General features: G+C 40.2%; 1 protein-coding gene across 12 annotated transcripts in view; it reads right to left on the reverse strand.

Moving 5' to 3' along the window:
* LDB2 (LIM domain binding 2) overlaps positions 1 to 20,709 on the reverse strand; it is a 357,070-nt gene that overhangs the window by 3,938 nt on the left and 332,423 nt on the right. For 7 of the 12 annotated variants that reach the window (XM_025211438.1, XM_025211435.1, XM_025211436.1 and 4 more), the window contains 2 exons: positions 9,768 to 9,891; positions 8,519 to 8,670 (listed from right to left, as the gene is read on the reverse strand). In XM_025211438.1, the coding sequence (XP_025067223.1) occupies positions 8,519 to 8,670; positions 9,768 to 9,891 (276 nt within the window). Of the gene's footprint in view, positions 1 to 148; positions 292 to 8,518; positions 8,671 to 9,767; positions 9,892 to 20,709 lie in introns of all 12 variants that reach the window. The other 5 variants (XM_025211433.1, XM_014522872.2, XM_025211440.1 and 2 more) reach the window with 3 other exon arrangements.

Here is a 20,709-nt window from a genome sequence, read left to right on the forward strand (position 1 = left end):
TATATAGGCAAAAAGATAATTTCTTAGGAGGCACACATGCCACCGCCTCCCACAGAGGGTTCTGTTCCTCTGATGGACTGTGGAAGATCCCCACCAATTGAACCCCATATAACCTCCACTAACTAATTCCCGTGCAATGACCACCAACCTCTGAGGAGGACTGGAAGTGACTCCTTTTAGAGCCCCTCAATGCTTCTCCTTAAATTGGCCAGTAGGGGTCACTGTTGCTGAATGACACAAGGCTCCATCCCTCCCAGGGTTGAGGCTGCAGCTCTGGAGTGCTCCTAGCTCCTGCTCATGGAGTGAGAAGCAGAATCCAAGAATTAAACCCTAGTCTCTTGTATGGCAGCACACACTGCTATGGGATAGTTATGGTAGCACATATTTGACTAGATTTTTAAAAAACAAACAATTTAGGCTGTAGTCACTTAACCTTACTTATTTACTTTGTGATTGCAACAACATTTTTTGGTTGGGAATGTCTAGTGATAACAGTATATTTTTGCAGTGACGCATTGTAAATAAAGCAGTGGCTGTTTTACACTGTATGACAGAAATTTCTGACTGAATATTATCATAATAGCAGCTTTTATGTATATATCTTTTATCCTAAATCATCTCTGACTGCAAAATGTATATCAATAGTTACAGATTATATACAGAGATCACTTTATCTGCAGCAGAGGGTGTGGACACATGTTGCACTCACAATGGCTTAAATGCAGTTCAAAGTTGAAGCAGACAGACATACAAGCCTGATAAAATGGTTTATATCTGCATGGAATGATTCAAATGTGTACCTGGAAAATCGAATAGTATTTTGAACTGGTTCATTGTGAACCACTTTAGTGCTGTGTATCAACATCAAGCATTCTGTGATACATGTCTGGTCAGTCCTCCAGGTATCCCACACTGTATTGCTCCTCATCCCATAACATACACTGCTGCAACTGGCCACTCTAGTGTGTAGTCAGAGCTCTACTGCCCCTTTTTTCTTCCTAACCACTTTTTAATAAGCGAGCTCCCTTGCACTGTTTGGTCAGTAAGGTTGCTTGTACACACCACAGGGTTTTAATTTGGTTTAGTTCTCCCTAAACTGAAATGGTTGATTTTTAAAAATACCACTTCAATTTAGGGAGAATTAAACCAAACTAAACCCCCATGGAGTGTAGACAAGGGTGGGGACCCAATCCTTACCTGCCTCTTCGGCAGCAGGGGCAGAGGGCGAGCTGCTGGTGAGCTGAGCGGTCCCTGAGCTGCACATTTCACTCTTTCTATATCTAACCTGTGCAGTTTAGCATAGCTATGCTTGATTATGTAACTGACCTCTTTAACCTGTGATTTTCAATATTTTCCTAAGGCTAAGTTATGTCTCACTGGAGTGTGGATATACACAAGTATAGTGGGCCATGTGAAATTGCCCTAAGCTTTTTCTTGCCTATTTTGCTGTTCTGCTCAGAGTATGAAAGCAATAGTTCACAGCGCAAGAGTCAGTATCCAGAGAAATATGCGTGTTATTGCCTCAAAAGCCTAAGGTAATTAAAGAAATATTATGCAAGTGCTATTTTGGCAAAGCTGCTAGTTTGGTGCTCAGAAAGATTTTTTGATAATGGGGTGAACGAGGCTGGAGGTGATTATAGTGAGAGTGTTTGCATTTCAAGTTCTACTCCATGGTTCCCATTAATAGCTAACTATCCTACTGCTGACCATCCCAATAACTGTGACCACATCCACCAAAGAAAGGTAAGAATGTTAGCTTGGAATTTCTGTTGAAATGATCTATAAAGATAGAATTGACATTCACATTAGATTTTGGAATAAACACCCCATTGAAACAAATGCTTCTCAGATTTTAGGTTGGAGTTTGGTTGACACACTATTTTCATTTGGAAGTTTTGCAAACCTGATGACTAGAAACTATCTTGCTAATTCTTACTCCCTTATAATTAGATTAGATTTTGATTTATACTATTTTGGGACAGCAGGTAGTTTCTGCTACAAATACTCCAGCTTTGGCACTGTAGATGATGTGAAGCCCTGGTTAAAGATACTGCCATATCCTCTACAATACCTCCTAACTTACCCTGTTTATACAAGGCATACAACTAAATAATATAATTCTCTTTCCTACTAGCAGTTTGATTTGTGAATGTGGCTTACAAATAAGGAACTACAGACTGGAAGACAGACCACTGAGATCTATAAACACCATCTGGAACATGACAGGACTCTAATTAGGATTTTAGATGCTCTAAGAAGGATTAATTATTTTAGGGCAGGGATATATTAATGATTACAATAACGTAAGCTAGGGTGTGAACTTAAAAGTATGTTGACTACTCTGTGGTAACTGCCCAGGTGCCTGCTCTGACCCTACAGAAAATCCACGGTAGCTTACCTTTCAATGAAAGTGGGGTAAATGATCTTCCATGTACTATAAGAGTGTGCAGATGGGTGGTTACCACAAAATAGTTGATACACTGTATATTCACACCCTAGTTTACCTTCTAGTGACTTGTGTGTAAACATGCTCTTTGTAAAAGAGTCTTGCCCGGTTGTTTCTGACACTAGCAGCTTCACAGCTATCATAATTACTCGGTAGAATCTATGATCTAGAAGAACCAGATATATCTAACAAGTGCCAACATTCAGACCAGGAACATTCACAAGAAAGGAGATCTGGTGTATCAAAACCTGAAAGAGAGAAGAATATGAGATAGATGACAGCTCTCCAGGAGGAGGCATTTACAGAACGGAGAGAGATCCCCATCATCTTTCTGTCCTGCACTATGCTTCAAATGTGGAGGAAACAGTAGTGAAGTGTGGAATGAGAAGGCAAAACACACACAAACATCAGAGCAAGAGCAATCCTATCTGATGCCCTTTGAAACAGAAAACAATCTGGTTCTTGGAGAAAGAACTAGAAACATGATTGTCTGTCAGCACGGGGGAGAGAAGTCAATGTGCCAGGTTCTCGCTATCAGATATGAAGTGTAGAAGTAGATGTTCCCTTAATTCATTTCTGCACATGGAGGAGAAAGACATTCAAGTTGGTAACCACAGTTCCTTAAATAAATGCAGTGGCTTGTGTGGATGTCTTATTTAATGCCTGCCAAGGAAGTGACCAAAGAGATGATGCTGAAGAAACTCATGAACAGACTGAATGATCTGAAAGCTTTGGTGCTTGTAAACCTAAAAAGAACCCGAGCCCTGGGGCCTTGGTGGTATCCTTGATAGCGTACCAAGAAGAAAAGGGATGCCACACTGGAAGTGCAGAGCCTGGAATAACACCCTTGTACCTTTGATGAGACTTTGTACCTTTGATGGAGCCTGGCTTCATGTCGTACAAGCAGCCTAATTGCCTGAGGATTCAGGTCAAGTGAGTCACCAAGGAACTGAAGAGCAGTTTGGTGCAGGACTGCCAGCTGGCAGTTTAGATCCTGAAGTGCAGTTGGCTACCTGCATATTTACTCCTAATCTGTAAAAAGATGGTGCCCAGTAGGGAGGTTCAAATCCACAAAGGGAGATGCTGAATGAGGGGAGCTGAAAAGAACCTAGAGCCAAAAACAGGACAAAAAGTGAAGGGAGAGAAGTGAGAAAGTGTCAAAGGGGAAGAGCCAGAAAAGGTAATCACTTCTTTTTTAACAAGGGGAGTGGTTGTTACTGACATTGTTGAGGGACCATATAGTGGAATAGAGAGATCTGATATCTGAATAGAAGGGACTGTTTCCAAGTTATGGGTGGGGAGATGGATATCTAGTCAGAAGCAGAGGAGTAGAGGGAGACCTGTGGGTATAGCCTGGTTTAAACTGTGGGCTCAGGTCACTGCACAGCAGCTCCTTTAATCTTGGAGTTCCCCTTACATGCCACCCCTCCTCCCCATTGATTGGCTGAGGGGCCCATTGGCCCTGCCACTCAGTGCTCAGTTCTGATGGCTGAGAGGCAAAAACTGCGGTTTTAAATATGCTGTGGTTTTTGCCTCCCATCTAGTCAGCAGTAAGTGGCAAGGCTGCCAGGGCCCCTTTGCCAATCAGTAGCAGGAGGCAAAAACTGCGGGATATTTAAAACTGCAGTTGCCACCTCCTGGCCATCAAGAGCAAACAGTGAGCGGCGGGACCAACAAGGCCCCTCTGCCAATCAGTGTCTGTTATAATGGCTGTCACATTCTTGAAGAAGGAAGGACAAAGGGCCACTAAGACAAATACAACTAAATCTTATTTAACTTTCATGCACTGAAGTGGCACTTACGCGGCCACATGCCTGCAGTTTTTGGTACTTATGCAGACTTCGGGATTTTGTGTAGCTACATTCACCCTGCAAGAACAAACAATATGTTGTTAACTTGTGGAATTTATGGTTGCAGGAGGTTGTAGAGGAACATACTATAACAAGGTTCAAAAAGGGATTAGAAAATTCATAGAGGACAGGTCCACTATTAAACAGAAGTCAGAACTGACATCCTTAAACTGATGATACTTGATGACAGAGAGGGTATGTTAAGACATGCCATATTCAATAGTCCTCCTCTAAACCAGGGGTCAAACTCAGATCCGTGGGCCTGGGAGTGGTAGTGAGTGTGGGTCTGGGGTCACGCAGCTTCATGGAACCTCATTCTGGAGCGTCCTGGGGGCCGCACGAGATGTGGGCTATGTAAGTGGCCCCTCTTGGGCTCTCTGCTGCTCCATGGGCTGCCTAGCATGCCTCCCCTCAGCTGTCTGTATAGCCTTCTGCTCTGCTCCTCCCAGAGACACATGCCGCCTGGCTTCTGCCTGCTTCCCAGCTGCATGTACTGTGCAGGCAGTCTCACTCACCCCTTGCAGCACAGGCAGCCTGGCTCCCTCCACTGCACTCACAGCATCTCCTTCCCCTCCCAGCCATGCACCATACTTCAGTGCAGATAGCTGGCTTTTTCATGCACAGCATGAGCAGCCTAACCCCCTCTCCTGCCAAGGATGCAGCTCCCTCTCACTGTGTCACCCCAGCCCCCAAGAGTGGAGGCAGGAAGTAGAAGTGGAAGAAGGAAGGGGGAGCCTAAAGAACCTGGCTGCTGCGGCAGGAAAAAGAGTGGGGGGAATAGGGGTGGCAGTGGTGCCTGAAGGCTGTATGCTAGGATGTCAGGGCCTGTCACTTGGACAACCCTGCTCTACAGCATTCTCCAGCATCCTGTTGAAGCTGTTCCACTATCACTTTCATTTAATGTTCCTTCCATAAAATGGATAAAGAGCAGAAGGATAGTTTCTGCCCTACTGCCTGCTATCCCACTGCCACTTTCCTTCTAGCTTGTTCTCCTCCTAGCTGCCCAGTGAGCCAGCTCCAAAAAGCAGCCTGAGAAGTTGGAGATGCTGGTTCAAATGTCTTCTGGGGAAGAAAAACCTAGAAGCTGGGTCTCCTGATCCTTGAATAAACCCTAACCACTAAATTACTGGGCTAATATGTGGGAAGGCTGCTCTTTCCTTTTATTTTACTTCCACCAGGAATGCACACAGGACAATCCTATTCTGCCACAGGCAGAAACAGAAATCCAAACTATGCATAGGTACCACTTAGGTGTGCAAAGGTGAAAAAGGACTTAGCCCATAATGTGCCCTGTAACCAAATTATTACATTTTTCTGGATATTTGTGAGGGTTTGTGTGGGAAATGTCATATCCTCATGGAGTTTCAAATTCTGTGGTTGCTGATAGTGCTGACTGCTCTCTGACCACCCGGGTTGAAGATATGTCATTTGCTTAGAGCAGGACACTCCAGATTGCTGATTCTGAAGAGATTCTTCTGGCTCAAGTGATCAACGTGGAGTAGGTGGTTTACGTTTTCAAACACCCGGAGCATATAAAGTACCACTGTAACTGTGACACTGACCTGGGTAGTTACTAATGTTCTCTAACAAGAATGCCCATACGGAGCACAGCACAGTGAAATATTCTTCACCTGAGTAGACTGGGTAAGTTTGCTTACCAAGAAAAACTGAGACAGAAGCATACAATTAACTAGACCATAGCAAAAACAGACTTTCTTTACTTGGTAGAGTTGACTCTGGAGAAAAAAGGATGGAGTGCCCCCAAACTAACTCTGTACTATTCTTCCCCTTGGAGAAAATGATGTGGAAGAAAACAGGACTGGAGCTAATTCTACTCATTTGAATCATCTGGAAACAAAGGCTGGAATTACATAATTTCTATCAGCTAATAGCACCAGGAAGAAAAGTGTGTCATCATTGCCTGCTTTGTGCACTCGAATCCTGAGCACGTACTAAGAAATCATCTCAGGAGCAAAGAGCAGAACAAGATTATCTAAAGAGAGTACTTTGATAAACTGAGCTGTTAGTAGGCAAACTGTAGTTTTAGACTGCTTAGTCTGTGAAGTAATGACACTATATATGAAAATAAGTATGTCTGAGGGAGAAAGAAATGCAATGTCTAACCTTTATCCGTTGCATATAGATGAAAACTGTAAAAACTTTACCTTCACTACTGGTTGCTTTGCTAGTGAGTGAGGTTAGAAAAAGAAGAACTGAAGCACCTGTGCTGCAATGTGTAGCCTGTTTTAGATAGTATCAGTTCTATAATGAAGACTCTGGATGCATTAAAGACTATGATTTTAATGACATGTATATTTAGTGAAAAGTATATCTAATTTAAAAGAAAACATTCTGAATAGGTTCAAACCAGAACATCTGATAGCGTTCTGTCTAACCTATATAAAAATACTTTTATGCTTCCCTAGATGGATATGATACACTACAAAATAAAGGCAAGACTAAAAATCCACCCACATTTTATGAAGAATATCATATGGGGAATATTTTACTATTGTGTATATCAGAGTAGTTGTACAATTATCATTACTATCAATGGGAATTGCACTGTAATTATTACTTAATTATTAATTTATGGGCTCTTAAAGAAATCTCACCCTCTTCTATGGCTGCACAGAGTCTCTTTTTATCATTGGGAGGAATGGATTTCCCTCAAAAGGCACAATTTCTCTTGAAATCAATAAGACAAGAGAGCTGGGAAGATAAGACTCAAGGGAAGTACATGCAGGGTACCAGATTTGGGTTTGGCTGAAATGAATCAGAGCAAGAAGCAAGAGTTATAAGGTGTCTCTAACCACTGTAATGGCTTCCTGATCCTGGTGCTATCTGGGGACCACCAGGGGTGCACTTTCTCATGCATGCTCATGTCCCGAGGGAGTCATTTTGGCAGTGAGGCACAGCACCCTGTGCCACCCAGAGAGGGATGGAATCTCCAGGTAGTCACCTGCACCAGTTTTCTGATGCCATCTGAACTGAATAAAGCTAGCAGCATTAGAGGAGGGATCTGGCGCTGGATGTGAGATCTGCATGAAGTCTGATTTGCTAGGGAAAAAATAAGAGTTTAATACTCTGAAGACAAAAGCTGCTGTAACCTAGTGGTTTGCTGAATCAGTCGTTAAGAATGAAAATCCATTTTATATCCCCTAGTACTACCTCTAGGTAGTTCGGTGCTTCTATTTACTTAACTAGTTAGGTTCTTTAGGAATTCCCTTCTGTGTGGTAACAAATGGCCCATATCCTTTGTTAGGATCCACAGAGGATCTACTCCTTTTGTACATGTTGATCAAAAATACAATAAAAATCATTTTATGTTATTCTCAAATTGCAACATTAGAGTCCCTATAATATCAAATTAATTTTCCAAGCTTTAAAATGCATGAGCTACCCCCTTCAGATATAAAACTCACTTCAGTCACAGTTTGGAACCTGATTATCCATAGATAGTGATTCAGGCAACAAACTTAACACTGATAAAAGGGAATATTTTTTGTGTGATGCATAATTATCCTGTAGAATTGTTGCTATGAGATACCACTGAGACTGAGAACTCAGTAGGGGTCAAAAACATATTACAGTATGTGGCTATATGTACTATAAGGACATCAACAATTACAGGTAACAAGATAAAAATTGGTAAGAAGTATCAGTTCTTAAGCTGTAGGGCAGGTGCCCACTGGTAACTGATAGGAGTTAGGAGGATATAACCTCTGTGGGATTTCTGACAGCTTCCACTGAAGCATCTGAAAAAGGCTGTTGTTAGAGATAGGATATTAGATCAGATCCACCGCTAGTCTGTCCCGCTATGGTATCCTTGTGTTTCCATTATAACTCAGATTAATGCATGAATCTAGTTTCTGGTGACTATAAAAGAGACCATCTGTGGTCCTACTGCTGAATACCAAAGGCTCAAACCAACACCCACTGCAGTCCATGGAAAGTCTCTCTCTGAGATGAGTGGGATTTGGACCAGGCCCCAAAAGATTAAATCCATTTTTAATCCCACCCACTCCCTGAGGGTCATTCACTAAAACTGGATTGCAGAACAGCCTCTTCACATTCTCCCTCTCATTTCGCAGATTCCACATCACACTGTGTAAGGTCTCGCCATATGCTTGATAATTTTGGCTCATGAATAAATCTTCTGTACATATGCAGAAAGCTGTAAAGTGCTGAGATTCAGTCCTAAAATGAAAATGAGACTTACAGGTACCTGACTTGACAGACTCAGGTTTGCAGCTGCCGTTTTCTTCTTGCTATTGGTGCTGTTTGCATTGTTCCCAGCACTGCTGTTTGAAGTGCTGCTGGTTGAATTTTTCCTTTTCCTCCGTTTGGTTGTCGGTTGTCTTGTGGGTTCTGCTACAATAAAATTGTACAAGTAAAGCAAATCATGGACTTTTTAAAGCATGTAAAAGAATGAACAATACAAGTAAGTACTAAATAAATATATTTTTTTCCTCACCCATTTCCAAACTGCTGCGTGTTTAGTACTGTTATTATTCTGGAATTAATTTATAAACTTGTGACCATCGCGTGGAACAAAAAGCAATAGACTCGGTTTTCAATGTAATTAATGGATTAATAATAATTATTCTTCCAGCAGTGTTCATCAATCTATCTCAGAAGGAACATTATAATAAGTATTATTAGGGATAGCTGAGGTGCAGAGAGGTCCTGGGCAGAACTAAAAACAGAAACCTGTTCTACTAGCCCACAGCCCAAACCTTTGGACCATCCTGCCAAAGTCAAGACTATTTAAAGGATCAGAGAATCATTCAATATGACTTCAAGTCTCAGTCATGGCTCTCACCTTTAGTAGAGACTTTCAGAGTGTAATATGTCAGTGTATGTAAAATCATGTTCCTCTACTAAATTTCAAAATGTAGCCCATCCACTAAACCTATTTTTCAATCGTCTTAAGCTGGACAAATACAAAAGTGACAATTTTTCAATCCTTCTAGAATGTGTCATGTGATCTACTTTAATAGCTGTAATTTTTATTTTTTGTAGCAGATGGTTATTTTTGCATTTAAGATGAAAGAGGTTAAATACAAACCTGTAAGTAAAAATATATTAGACTTCAAGCCAATTAATTATGACTTGAAGCTCTAATTCCAGAGTCACAGCAGGAAGCTAGAGTATATAAACTGAATTCTCGTGCAGCCAGTGGGCTTTTTACTTTCTATCTCTGTGTTTTATTTTTCCTAAACAGTATCTTACACATAGTGAAACTATTTGAATATGTATATTTACCATATCATATTGCAACTTATTACACCAAATCACATGACATCAAAATCATGTCCAAGTTTTTGTTAAGGACAGTGCTGTTTTGCACTGTCCCAAACATTTCCAAATGGATATTCTGAGTGGATTTTCAAGAGCACAGTTTTCTCATATTGATTTAAAAAATTCTAATCAGAATATAGAAAAAAAATACTGAAAGCCAAACATACCTGGTGGTGCCACCATTCGCTGCCATTTTTGAAACAAACATGTCTTCAAGCAGTCTCGAGGACTTAAATTGTAAGTTTTATGTCTTGACATCAATTCTTGCATTGGCTCCAATATTACACACAACTGAAAGAAAGAGTCAAGACAAAATTATTTGACTTAAAAGTGTCTTAATGCAATAGTCTTCTCATAATCTGAAACTGAAAAGCTACTCTTTTTAGGTGCATACAAATATAGTAACTGCCTGACAGTTAAGTCAACTTAACTTTTTTAAGTTGACTTAACTGTCTGTGGAGCAATCTCAACCTAAATGCAGTGCAAGATAATATACCTTTGAGATGCATTATCTTGAGTCACATTAGTTAAGTTGACTTACCTCCAAAATGACTGCCACCATGTCAAGGAGCTGGACATGTATAAGCTCTAAGCTCTGATGTGGCTTAATTTAAGTTGACTTAGTTAAGTTGACTTAGTTAAGCCACTTTATTTTAGGCTGACTTAGTATGTGTGTATGCACCCCTTCTTTCTGGCTTTCATTTTTCCTATTTAGCTAATGAGGAACATACCAAACAGTTGAGTTCAGTCTGTGGTGGGTCTGCAGAATCAAATACTGAGTTATCTAGAATTTAAATGTCTTTAAACACTTACAGGAATCAATGATACTTCATTATAGAAATCTGTATTAATACATATACTTTGCAAAACAGCATACAGCTTACTTAAAAATCAAGTAAATGTAAAAAACCAGATCGTTCAGAATACGGATACTTCAAAAGAGAAAAAAGCTTACCATTCCTGATTACAAAAACTGAGACTATTGATAAATCAATAACAACAGATTCCCACAGTTTATAGTACATTTCTCCAGTATATACAATACACACACTCCAGTATAATAATAATGTAGACTTAATCATCTTCAATCTGCCAGATCCCCATCATGAATGCCTATTAATTCAGATTATAAACATGATATTTGTACTTTCACTTTCCTTGTAATTTCACACAGTACGATGATATTATTTTTGAGCAGTCACTCAAATGATTTTCTTCTCCTCTTGTTATGAAAAAGAATATAGGAGGGTCTCTTCCCAACACATTAATGACATTTCCAGGAGAGAAACCTCATTCTGCTTCCCTTCAGTCAGCCCAAATACTTTATTATTGAAGAAACCAGGCAAATACCATAGCCTGTATGTGTGGGGATCCAAATAGTTCTTGTAGAATCTGATCATTTCCCTTCAAAAAATCCTCCTGGCACCGTGCACAATGGGAGTTGCTAACACTTTTGAAAGTCTAGTCATTTTATTTAAGCACCTGAATAGGAACTGGGCCCTTTTGAGTATCTATCCCCAGTTGTGGTTGATGGACACTTTTGAAAATCTGACTTCAAGTACAGCTCTTCTTCCTCAAATAGTTTTGCTCCTTATGCATTTACTGACATATATCTGCTCATTTAATAATTCAAATAATTTTTCACTGAACTTTGCTAATGTTAGTACACCCAATACAGCTCAACTGAGAGGGAGGAAGCTGTATTCTGTTCTATCTTGTCTATTATCACAGAATCAGTCCCAGCCAAGCTGCAGAGTTGCTGTCATGTAATAGAGGGCTTAATTTGGCCTTCAGAATATTTTTTCTGGTCATCATATGTCAGAAGGAAGAACTCAGATTGATACCTAGATCCCAGGTTAAGTTTTAAGAGTTGGCATTTAGGGGGGAAAAATTTTCCTTACTTGTGAGATGAGCCCATTTGATACGGAAACTGCTGACACATGATAAGCATGGAACCAACAGGGCTACTTTTAGAGCCAGTTTCCAGAAGAGAAGTGCTTTTTAATATCTGCTTTTTGAATGAAACCTCAATGTTTCCTTGATGATTAGAAGTCAGAAGGGAATTGTTAGTGTATTGGGTAAGGAAAATAACTGCAAGTGTTACTTACCTTGTTTAGAATGGGACAGTCCCACTTTCATAAATTTAGTATGTCTTGCTGAGTGAGTAACTCATGTTTATTTCTACCACCCGATGATTTGCATTCATGCTTGTATACATTCATAAGACAAGAAGTAAATCCTTCTCTCTGAGCTACAAAGCAGATCAAAGTATGCTGCATTCTCACGGCATGCATTCCCCTCTAATTCACATGCACAAAGATTCCAGGCTTGAAGAAAGTGTGGAACAACGATCAGAGAACTGCTATGCAGACCAGAGAGAAGAATTCAGTATTTCAATAGTGCTAAGTAGTGGCTCTATCTTCTGATGAGTCCCTTATTAGCCATCCAGCTATAAAAATCCAGATAATGTGGAACACTGGGGCAGAATGAGCAGCTTCAAGAGGTTGAATATTCTTCTAACCACAGAAATCGGGTCACTGATTCCTGAGAGACCGTGTATATAGACTGCTGTAGAATAATCTAATGGTCAGACAGTTGCTACTGAACTGTCTGCTACTGCCTTTGATTTACTCAGATTTTGCCTTGTTACATTATAATATTCTTCAGTTAATCAGAGTATAATAATCCACAGGATCCAGTTTCTGCTGCATGAGACGTTGTGCCTTGGGTTCTTATTTAATTTATTTTAAAACCTACAAGCACCTGCTCAGCCTTTTGTGAATTGTGATAATCCACAGAACTCTGGTCCCAAATATTTCTCTCTTTGGGTCACTACTTAAATGTTCTCTAAAATCAGGTTAGTCCTTTTAGGGTCTTCCAAGACCTACATCATACAGGTATACATATGAAGCATTAGCATTGTAACTGTAAAATTACACAGTCGCTATCTAGAAGTTTCTTAAGTGATGACCTTACCTATGATGTACTTGATTTCACACAGAATTTTAAAATTGACTGAAGAACACAGAAGTTAGAGATGTCTGCATGTCTGCTCTTGTGCATAAGCACTGACGTGACTGAGGCGCTGTTCTTTTTGAGATGGGGGACCCCTCCTGTCCCAACTATTTAGCAACTCACAGACCAGCCCAAACACCTCCTCTGGTTCTGGGCCAGGAAATTCTCTGTCAATTTCTCTCACTAGAGTCTTAGACCCTGCAAATTGTAAGGTCACTTCTGGATGCCTGAGTAATAAAAGAGTACTGTGCTCTGTAGTGACAAGTCCATTTAAAATACCTCCAGTTCACTGTGAACTGGACACAAATGTAAAAAGAACAGGATTAAGAATGATTGATATTAAATCTTTCAGTCTCTCTTAGTGACCTTTGAGACCCATTTGAAATCTAAAGTGACTCAAGGGACAAATCCCTACAAACAAAGGAATCATGACCCAATTATCCTAAACCTGAAGAATCTGCCAGTGACAATCAGCATCTGGGTCCCTGCAAAGAGCTCGCTTAAAAGTGTAAGGACAAAATACATTTAATTCAGGGGTATCTCTAAACTATCTGCCACCATTTGCTGCCAGAAAGCAGCACAAATCTTGGCAGTCAGGATTCAGACACACCATTTGAACAACACGCTTTCCTATAATGATTATACAGAGATGTTTATTCATTTAAATAAAAAACAGCATGTTGGCTAGACTGCCTATTCCCAACAGATCTCATTCTTTTAGGTGTCTTTTAAAAATCATCGTTTTAACTTTCTAAAGAGTACTGGGTGGTATTTAACTGTAAAAATCCATGTTTAAGGCTCATAATATATGTAGGAACAATAAAGAATTATTATATCTACAGGCATTTTCGGTATAGCCCAATATAAATACTTAGGACTAGGAAAAATACCCATACTTTAAATATACTTGTGCAGGGATACGTAGTAATAGAGCTCTTCATACGGACTTTTGGTGATGAAGATGCTTTGTGAGAGATTTCCTGTGTTGACAAGCTCATAATCTGTTTTCAAAGACGTATTTTTTCTTTAATGCATACAATATGTGGAAGAACTTATGCCATTTTAGAATATATATAGTTTCTCTGCATTCCTGAGCCACCACCAAAAGAACCACGTGTAACACAAACAATTCTAAGAGTATTATAATTACTGTATTACTGTATTTACTCAAAACCAAGACAAGGTTTTTCCCCCCATTTAACATGGGAAATAAAGTCCCTTCTTTTGGACTCAAGGAGGCAGGGGCAGGTGGCTGCTGCAGCTTTTACCCAGGGCTCAAGTCAGAGCTCTCGTAGCTGTTTGACCTCTGTCCCTGTTGCCTCTGCCCCACCACCTACTCCCCATCTCTGCCTGGCCCTCCCCCCCCCCCGCCATCCCTCCTGCCCAGCAGTACTACCCGTTACCCTCTGGCTCCTGTACAACACCAGCCCCACTCCAGCTCCAGCCCCAGCCTGGCCATGCCCCAGCTCCAGCCTGGTCATGCCAGAGCCAGGGCCAGAGAGTAAGCTGGGGGTGGGTTGCAAGTGGGTAAGAGGTGACAGGGGAGAAGAGGAGGAGGGGCGATAGGGGGCAGGTGAGCAGGCAGAGGTAGTGGGGGACAGAGGCAGTGGGGGGACAGGCAGGCAGGAGGATTGACAGGTGTTAGGGAGCAGAGGTACTGAAAGGGGAGGGGGCTGGTGCGGGGGGGCAGGCAAAAGGGCATACAGCTACTGGGGGACACAGGTGGCAGCGGGCAAAGTGTTGGTGGGAAGGGGCAGGAGTCAGACCACTTAACTCTCATACCCCCACCCCTGTGCTGCCTGCCCCCCTGCCATGGTTTTCCTCACTGCAGCAGTTGGGGGGACAAATTTAAGATGACCCTCCAATAATTGGATTTGCAAATTTGTAAAATTTTCATGTACAGAATCTAATGGGGGGGGGGGGGGTCTTAAATTTAGTGTTCTTGGATTTGGGTAAATATAATAGTCTCTACTGAGTTTTTTATACTCAGGCTATCACTATCACCTATCAACCAGTTCCACTATGGTAATACTACTATGAGTAGCAGGAGAATTTATAAAGAGCTGTAACAGAACATAGTCCTTTATACTGACAGAAGGAACTGTCACAATCAAGTTATATTCTAGGGTGCTAATCGTGCATTTAGATGGCTGTGGTTGGACTCTCGCACCTTTGCGCACCTTAGCATCTTTGGTAACGTTCCAGGAGGCACCTTTGGTCCATCCCCACTGATCCAATTACATGATAGTGATCTCAGATAAAATAAAAGAGAATGAGGGACATTGGAAAGGTAAAGTAAAGATTAAAATGACACAATCATACAGTTACTTGGGTTAAATGCACTCTTCTTGATTTTTTTAATAACATTTTTCTTAGAAGAAGAGCTTAGCATTATAGGTTCAAGAAAGAAGAAAGTTTTAAAAAGCAGCTTCCATGAAGGGGTGCTAAAGGCACAGCAGGTTTTAGTAAAGGCTTCAAGTGTGTGAGTCCATATGAAGGCCCAATGTAATATGTTAATTATCAATTAAATAACATAGCAGGACCCAAATTTGCCTTTACAAGTAAAAGATCAAGTCTGGCTCCAGAGGACACAGCAGTCACACTTTATAAAATTGGATCTGGCCCCATGAATGTTGTTCCCTCAGTGATTTCCTGTACTCAATTGGAAACATCAATGCACTGTGATAGCACAACAGCTAAGAAGAAAGGGCTAATAGGAAAGTCTCCTTTCACATTATTGTTGTTTATGATTAACGTATGTTTCTTACTACTGATTTTGATCAGTAGGAGAGTCCCCAAACTCTCTTCAGTCACTCTTCTCCATCAGATTGTCTATAGTTTCTCTAATCTAAGCTTATTCCTCCATATACACATAACTGAATGTTTTAAAGATCTTGCAGTTCTGCCAGTTCTGAGCTGCAGGTGGCAGAACTAACTCAGCTAAGAAACTTTTCCCACTGCTTAAAGACACAAAAGAACTGCATTCATTTCAGACATTCAATGCCATCTGCATTTTAAAGAGAATGCAGTGGGATTTGGAATCATACTTATGTGGTAAGATGAACATAATCAGCAGGCCAGTACCTTTAAAGCAAGAAATGCATTTAGTGAGTAGGTACCAGTCAGGCAACAACTTCCAGATTCTACCAAAACCAGTAGTTTTAAAGGAGGACTTAATCTTCCTATATCTTATAATTTATGCCCCCATAAAGAAATGCTCCATTAATCACCATGGAAAATGGACTGACTTAGAATTTCATCAGAGATGACATATAGAAAATTGCGTAGAATTTGATGGTGCAATATTAGCCTTTTCTGAAATAAAACAACAATTGTAGACTCCCTTGATGTTCTACTGCAATTTAGCTTTAACGCTTTAATATCTGCTCTTTTTCTCCAACAGAGAATCACTGGAAAACTGAGGAAACTGTAGAATAGCAGCACCTCAGAGATTTAGAACTCTTCATAAAAGTAACAAAACCCCATTTATATCCAAGTATTATTCATTGTCAAAATCAAGTTAGGATTCAGACAATGAAATTATACCTGGAGGGGGCTGTGCAATTTGTATACGGCTGAATGCTTTGTTTTAAGGCTAAAGATCTTCAAAGCCTCTGATTTAATGTCAAACAAAGCCGAACACACTATTTACTTCAATTTTCATGTTGAAGTTCAACAGTCACAGTCCAATGTGTGTTTTGCCATTGCAGTTTTGTATGTTTGAAAGAGAATGCTTTCATTTTAATTAACCCATGAGTAGAATTCTGGCCCCCATAACTTCAGCGGCTTGGGATTTCACCAGTGCAACTGAAAATTTGAACTTCAGGCATAATATCTCCAAAACACAGTTGTTCAGAGATCCAGAGGTATTTGTGAACAACTGTTTCACACAATGTGGGTACTATTACATTACTGGAGGAAAAACCATACCCAAAAATGAACTTTGAGTGTCACCTGAAGGCACTGTATATGTTCACATGACAATAATGTACTGAAAGAGCAGCACCTGGCCACAGTCCTGAATTTGGTATAGTGTAATACATAGAAGGAAAGCTTAGCTGTCAATTTAAGTCTCTCTACTTTTGACTGTTTTCCAAAAAAGTAAAATTTCTTGTATAAAATTAAAGAATGGAAATTTTGTAGGAACAGGAAATTTATTGCTACTTTATTCACAGGCCAGCTTACACAATTTACTGTTCAAGATGTTTGTGTTTGTGAGTATTCACATATGAATGTAGAAGATTTTCACCTTAAAAACTGCCTTTTGGTTTCTATTACAAAGATTTAAGCATAAATGAAAAGTATATTGGTTTGTCATGAATCAAAAGGAAAGTTTCTTGAGGTCTTTTTTTTTTTCTTTTTGCTCTAACCTCTTGTTGCCTAGCATGTCACCTCAAATCTGGCTCTCCTTCATGACTGTGTTTCAGTGGGTCAGCTACAGGCATGCTTCCCACTTACTGAATACTAACCCAAAATAAGTATATTGCAGATATCTGCTGTCACTATTCTCCTTGGCACCTGCTTTCACTTTTTTCTGCATCCAGAATAAATTCTGTCTCACTGTATATTTATGCAGAATTCTGGGGACTAAGAGTATGCACACTGATGAGAAGCGGGGTAAATCAGCCTGTACAAAGCTCTGTGCTCCTGGTACCCAAGTGAGTTCGGTTAGACCTAGCTTGGCTATTTCTACACTGCACAGTTGTGTGCAGGGCAGGTGTGTGAAGTAAAAATTCCCAATGAATGCTCAATCGGACAGCAATATTTGTGTTGTTTATTTTGTTATTAATTTCCTTTTGCTTGCTTGCTGCCCCCACATTTTCAGTTTCTAATCTGTCCAATAGTTCTTACTTGCAGGGGGTGGGCAGGAAGATAGTGATTTTGGTACATAGGAAAGGAGCAATTTGAGCTTTTGGTCTCTGGAAAGCAGTTTGGGAGCATGGGATCAGCACATTTGCTGCTGATGATCCCCTGCTGGTAAAATGCTAAGCAATGAAAATATTTCAAATTTGTCTTACATTTTCATCTTTAACCACAGAATAAAACTTCACTAAGATAAACAGGGCCCTTCATATTTCTCAGAGCTATTGTTTAAGGCTTTCTGAAGATTCAGCAAGAAGCTTCCACAGCAGCTTTTACTTGGTTCTTCACTGCCACATGGAGGAGATATTTTTATTCTTAAAAAAAAAAAAATAGAACTTGAACATCTTCTTCACCGAAGGACAAATCCCATGGCTATGAAATGGGCTGGGCTCTGGATACAGTTAATGAATCACCATTCCAGGATAAGGACAAGCCTTTGTTTTTGTGATTACTTTTAAGAGTGAGCCAAAAAGCATCCAAAACTTGTGGTTATACAACAGAACTAGAGTTACAGTGTTAATGATGATTAGGATTTTGAGATTATTATTTAAATATAATCCCATGTATAAACAGTACCATTACAAACTACTGAGTCCCTACTGTGAAAAGGCAACTATGCAGTTCAGACAAAAAGGAAGAGATGACCAAGAGAGGAGAGAATTAGGGGCTGTGAGCTACATGTCTGATGATAGTTTCCTGTGGCCTCCCATATGCCTCTTGAGGGTTATGCAGATTTTGTTGAGATGATCCCTGAGGGTTGCCACTGGCAGCTTTGGAGAAATACACCTCTTTTGTCCTCAAAGCTTTGTTTGATGCATGTTTAACAAGTTATTAGGCTTTTCATTCATTATTTTGTTACTTGAGAAACACTAGGAGCTCAATTACAGCACAAAGCTCTTGGAATTAAAGATCACATTACCCTGGGCTGCTGACCCTGTATAATTTAGCTGGACAATACAAGACTCCTGTTTCCCCACCATGGTTTTATTGGTAAGCACTCATTACTCAGTTATGTTTATTCATCCCATGCTCTGCCCTGAATGCCGGTCTAGGACTCTCCAGTTTCCGACTAACACCCAGAGGTAAGGAATGATTTCTCAATAATGCAGTATTCAGTAGTTCAATTGCTCCCAAGTTACATAGCTCATCATGTTTTTACACTGTGCTCTGTATTAGCAGCCATTTCAATTCCCAGTAACAGTGAAAATGGAAAGAAGCTGCATTCATTTCAAACAGGGCAAAGCTTTAACAAAATAAATATTTTTTTAGACAAACTTTATGGACATCTAGAAAATAGAATTAACTCCTAATACAATATTGACTAGAGCTGCTACTAATTCTCATTACTGTTTGTACTGCAATGTTTTAGCATATCTGTCAGCTACTGACACCCAGTACTGCCCTTTCCTCTATTATACTCAAAAACAATGCAGGGGAACGTGACTACACTTCCAGTTCTTGTTGTCATTAATCCTGTCTTTGTAAGCAGTGGTACAAGCAATGGTATGAACAACATGATCCTGTGCTGGCAAGGATTTTACTGTTCCTAAAGCCTCCTCCCTCGTATGCTAGATGTCATGCTTACTGGCCACTAGCTCCCTTGAATTTGTCTAACATAAGGGCTTGGTGTTTCAATATTTCTGTGGTCAAGGGCCTGCTGATGTAAACTTCCTGATAGTTTTATAATTAATGCTGACAGGCGTTGATGCCTTGTCAACATCCAGGCACACTGGTCTTTGATAACAACTCAACGTAAAGTTCTTTACAGGATTTATGCTACAATTGCTGCTTGTGTCACATACCCCAACATCCTTTCACTAACTTTAGTATTCTTTCTGCTGGACATAAGCAGCCTTGCTAAAACCTGGAGTGAGCTAAGAAGCTCAATAAGGAACAACATGAAGCTTCTTCCAGATACTATTTCATGAATGCAAACCTAGATAGATGTACTCTCCTCTGTCCATCTCAGGTGGAGCTGCCATGCCCATGCTGTTTGAGGAGATGTCTGCCTAATCTATGTGGTTTGGCATCTGCTTTATCTATATAGCTATTTGCTCTTCAGTACCCCCATCATTATGACATATGTTAGGATGAATCCTGTTTTACAATACTTTTTCTCTTGAGGGATATTACGTGTTTCGGACCTACCAGTGACTATTTTTAAATGCGTTTGATAATATTTTTACTTTACTTGTTGGTTTGCTTAATGTCTCTATTTTGACCCATAGTCTGAGTGTTTGTAAGGGACTTTTATTGCTTGTGTTAACTGTTTCTCTCTTTGAAGTTTTTATTTTGTTATTTTAATAGATTTGTATTAGTTACAAATTCTTTGCAGTAAACTTTGCATCAGAGGTTGCTTGCCCTTTCTCTTGTTACTCAATCATGAAAAGAAAGTCCTGTCGTTAACTGCTGGGAAATTGCCCTTTTTTCTAGTCACTGCTTCACACAATGGAGGGATGGTTCCAAAAAACCTTCATTGGGCACCACTGTCTCATTTGTCTGAGCTTTTCAAGTTGTGTGCACCAGCCAGGGTCATGTCCCCTTAACTGTCTGTTCCCAATGCTAGCACTGAAGGTGACCTGGCTCCTTTCATTATTCCCAGATGGTAAATCAGGTAAATTGAAGGTGTTTGGTTTCAAGAGAATCTTGGATTCTAACTGGCAAAGACAAATGATCTTTTATAGCCATAGCCCAACTAGCCAAAGGGAAAGGACTGCCTAGATTCAAAATGTCCCCTCTCTTCCCTGGCTCCACTAGGTTCTTAGATCTGTGAAAACCTGCAGTGTGAATAATTCAATATCTAACCCTTTCTTATGGTCCTTCCTGTTAAAAATCTAGCCTTTTCCCATCATGCACCTGAGCTTCTTGGTATTCTATCCATGAGAGCAAACACTTTGAGCTCTATCCTAGACCAGATAAGCTCACCAAAGAACAACAGCGATGCTGCCAGACATATGCCTTCACCATATGGAAAAGCCTGCTGCAAACTATCACACTGTGCGATTCTCATCTCAGAAGCATTTACATATGGGCAATGACCACTAAGCAATATTTTGTCTAGTGCATATCTGAAATCAGAATCAAGCTCTTAATGATTTTGAAAGCATACATAAAAATGCCTTTGCAATTTTAAATTAGGTTTAGTTTTATTGGAAAGTTTATCCTGTTGACTCTTTAATTTCATGTTTACAGCAATTCCAGAACAGCATTGCTTACAACTTGTTCATTCTT

Source organism: Alligator sinensis, unplaced genomic scaffold, assembly GCF_000455745.1.
Source record: "Alligator sinensis unplaced genomic scaffold, ASM45574v1 scaffold466_1, whole genome shotgun sequence".
Classification (NCBI taxonomy): domain Eukaryota; kingdom Metazoa; phylum Chordata; order Crocodylia; family Alligatoridae; genus Alligator; species Alligator sinensis.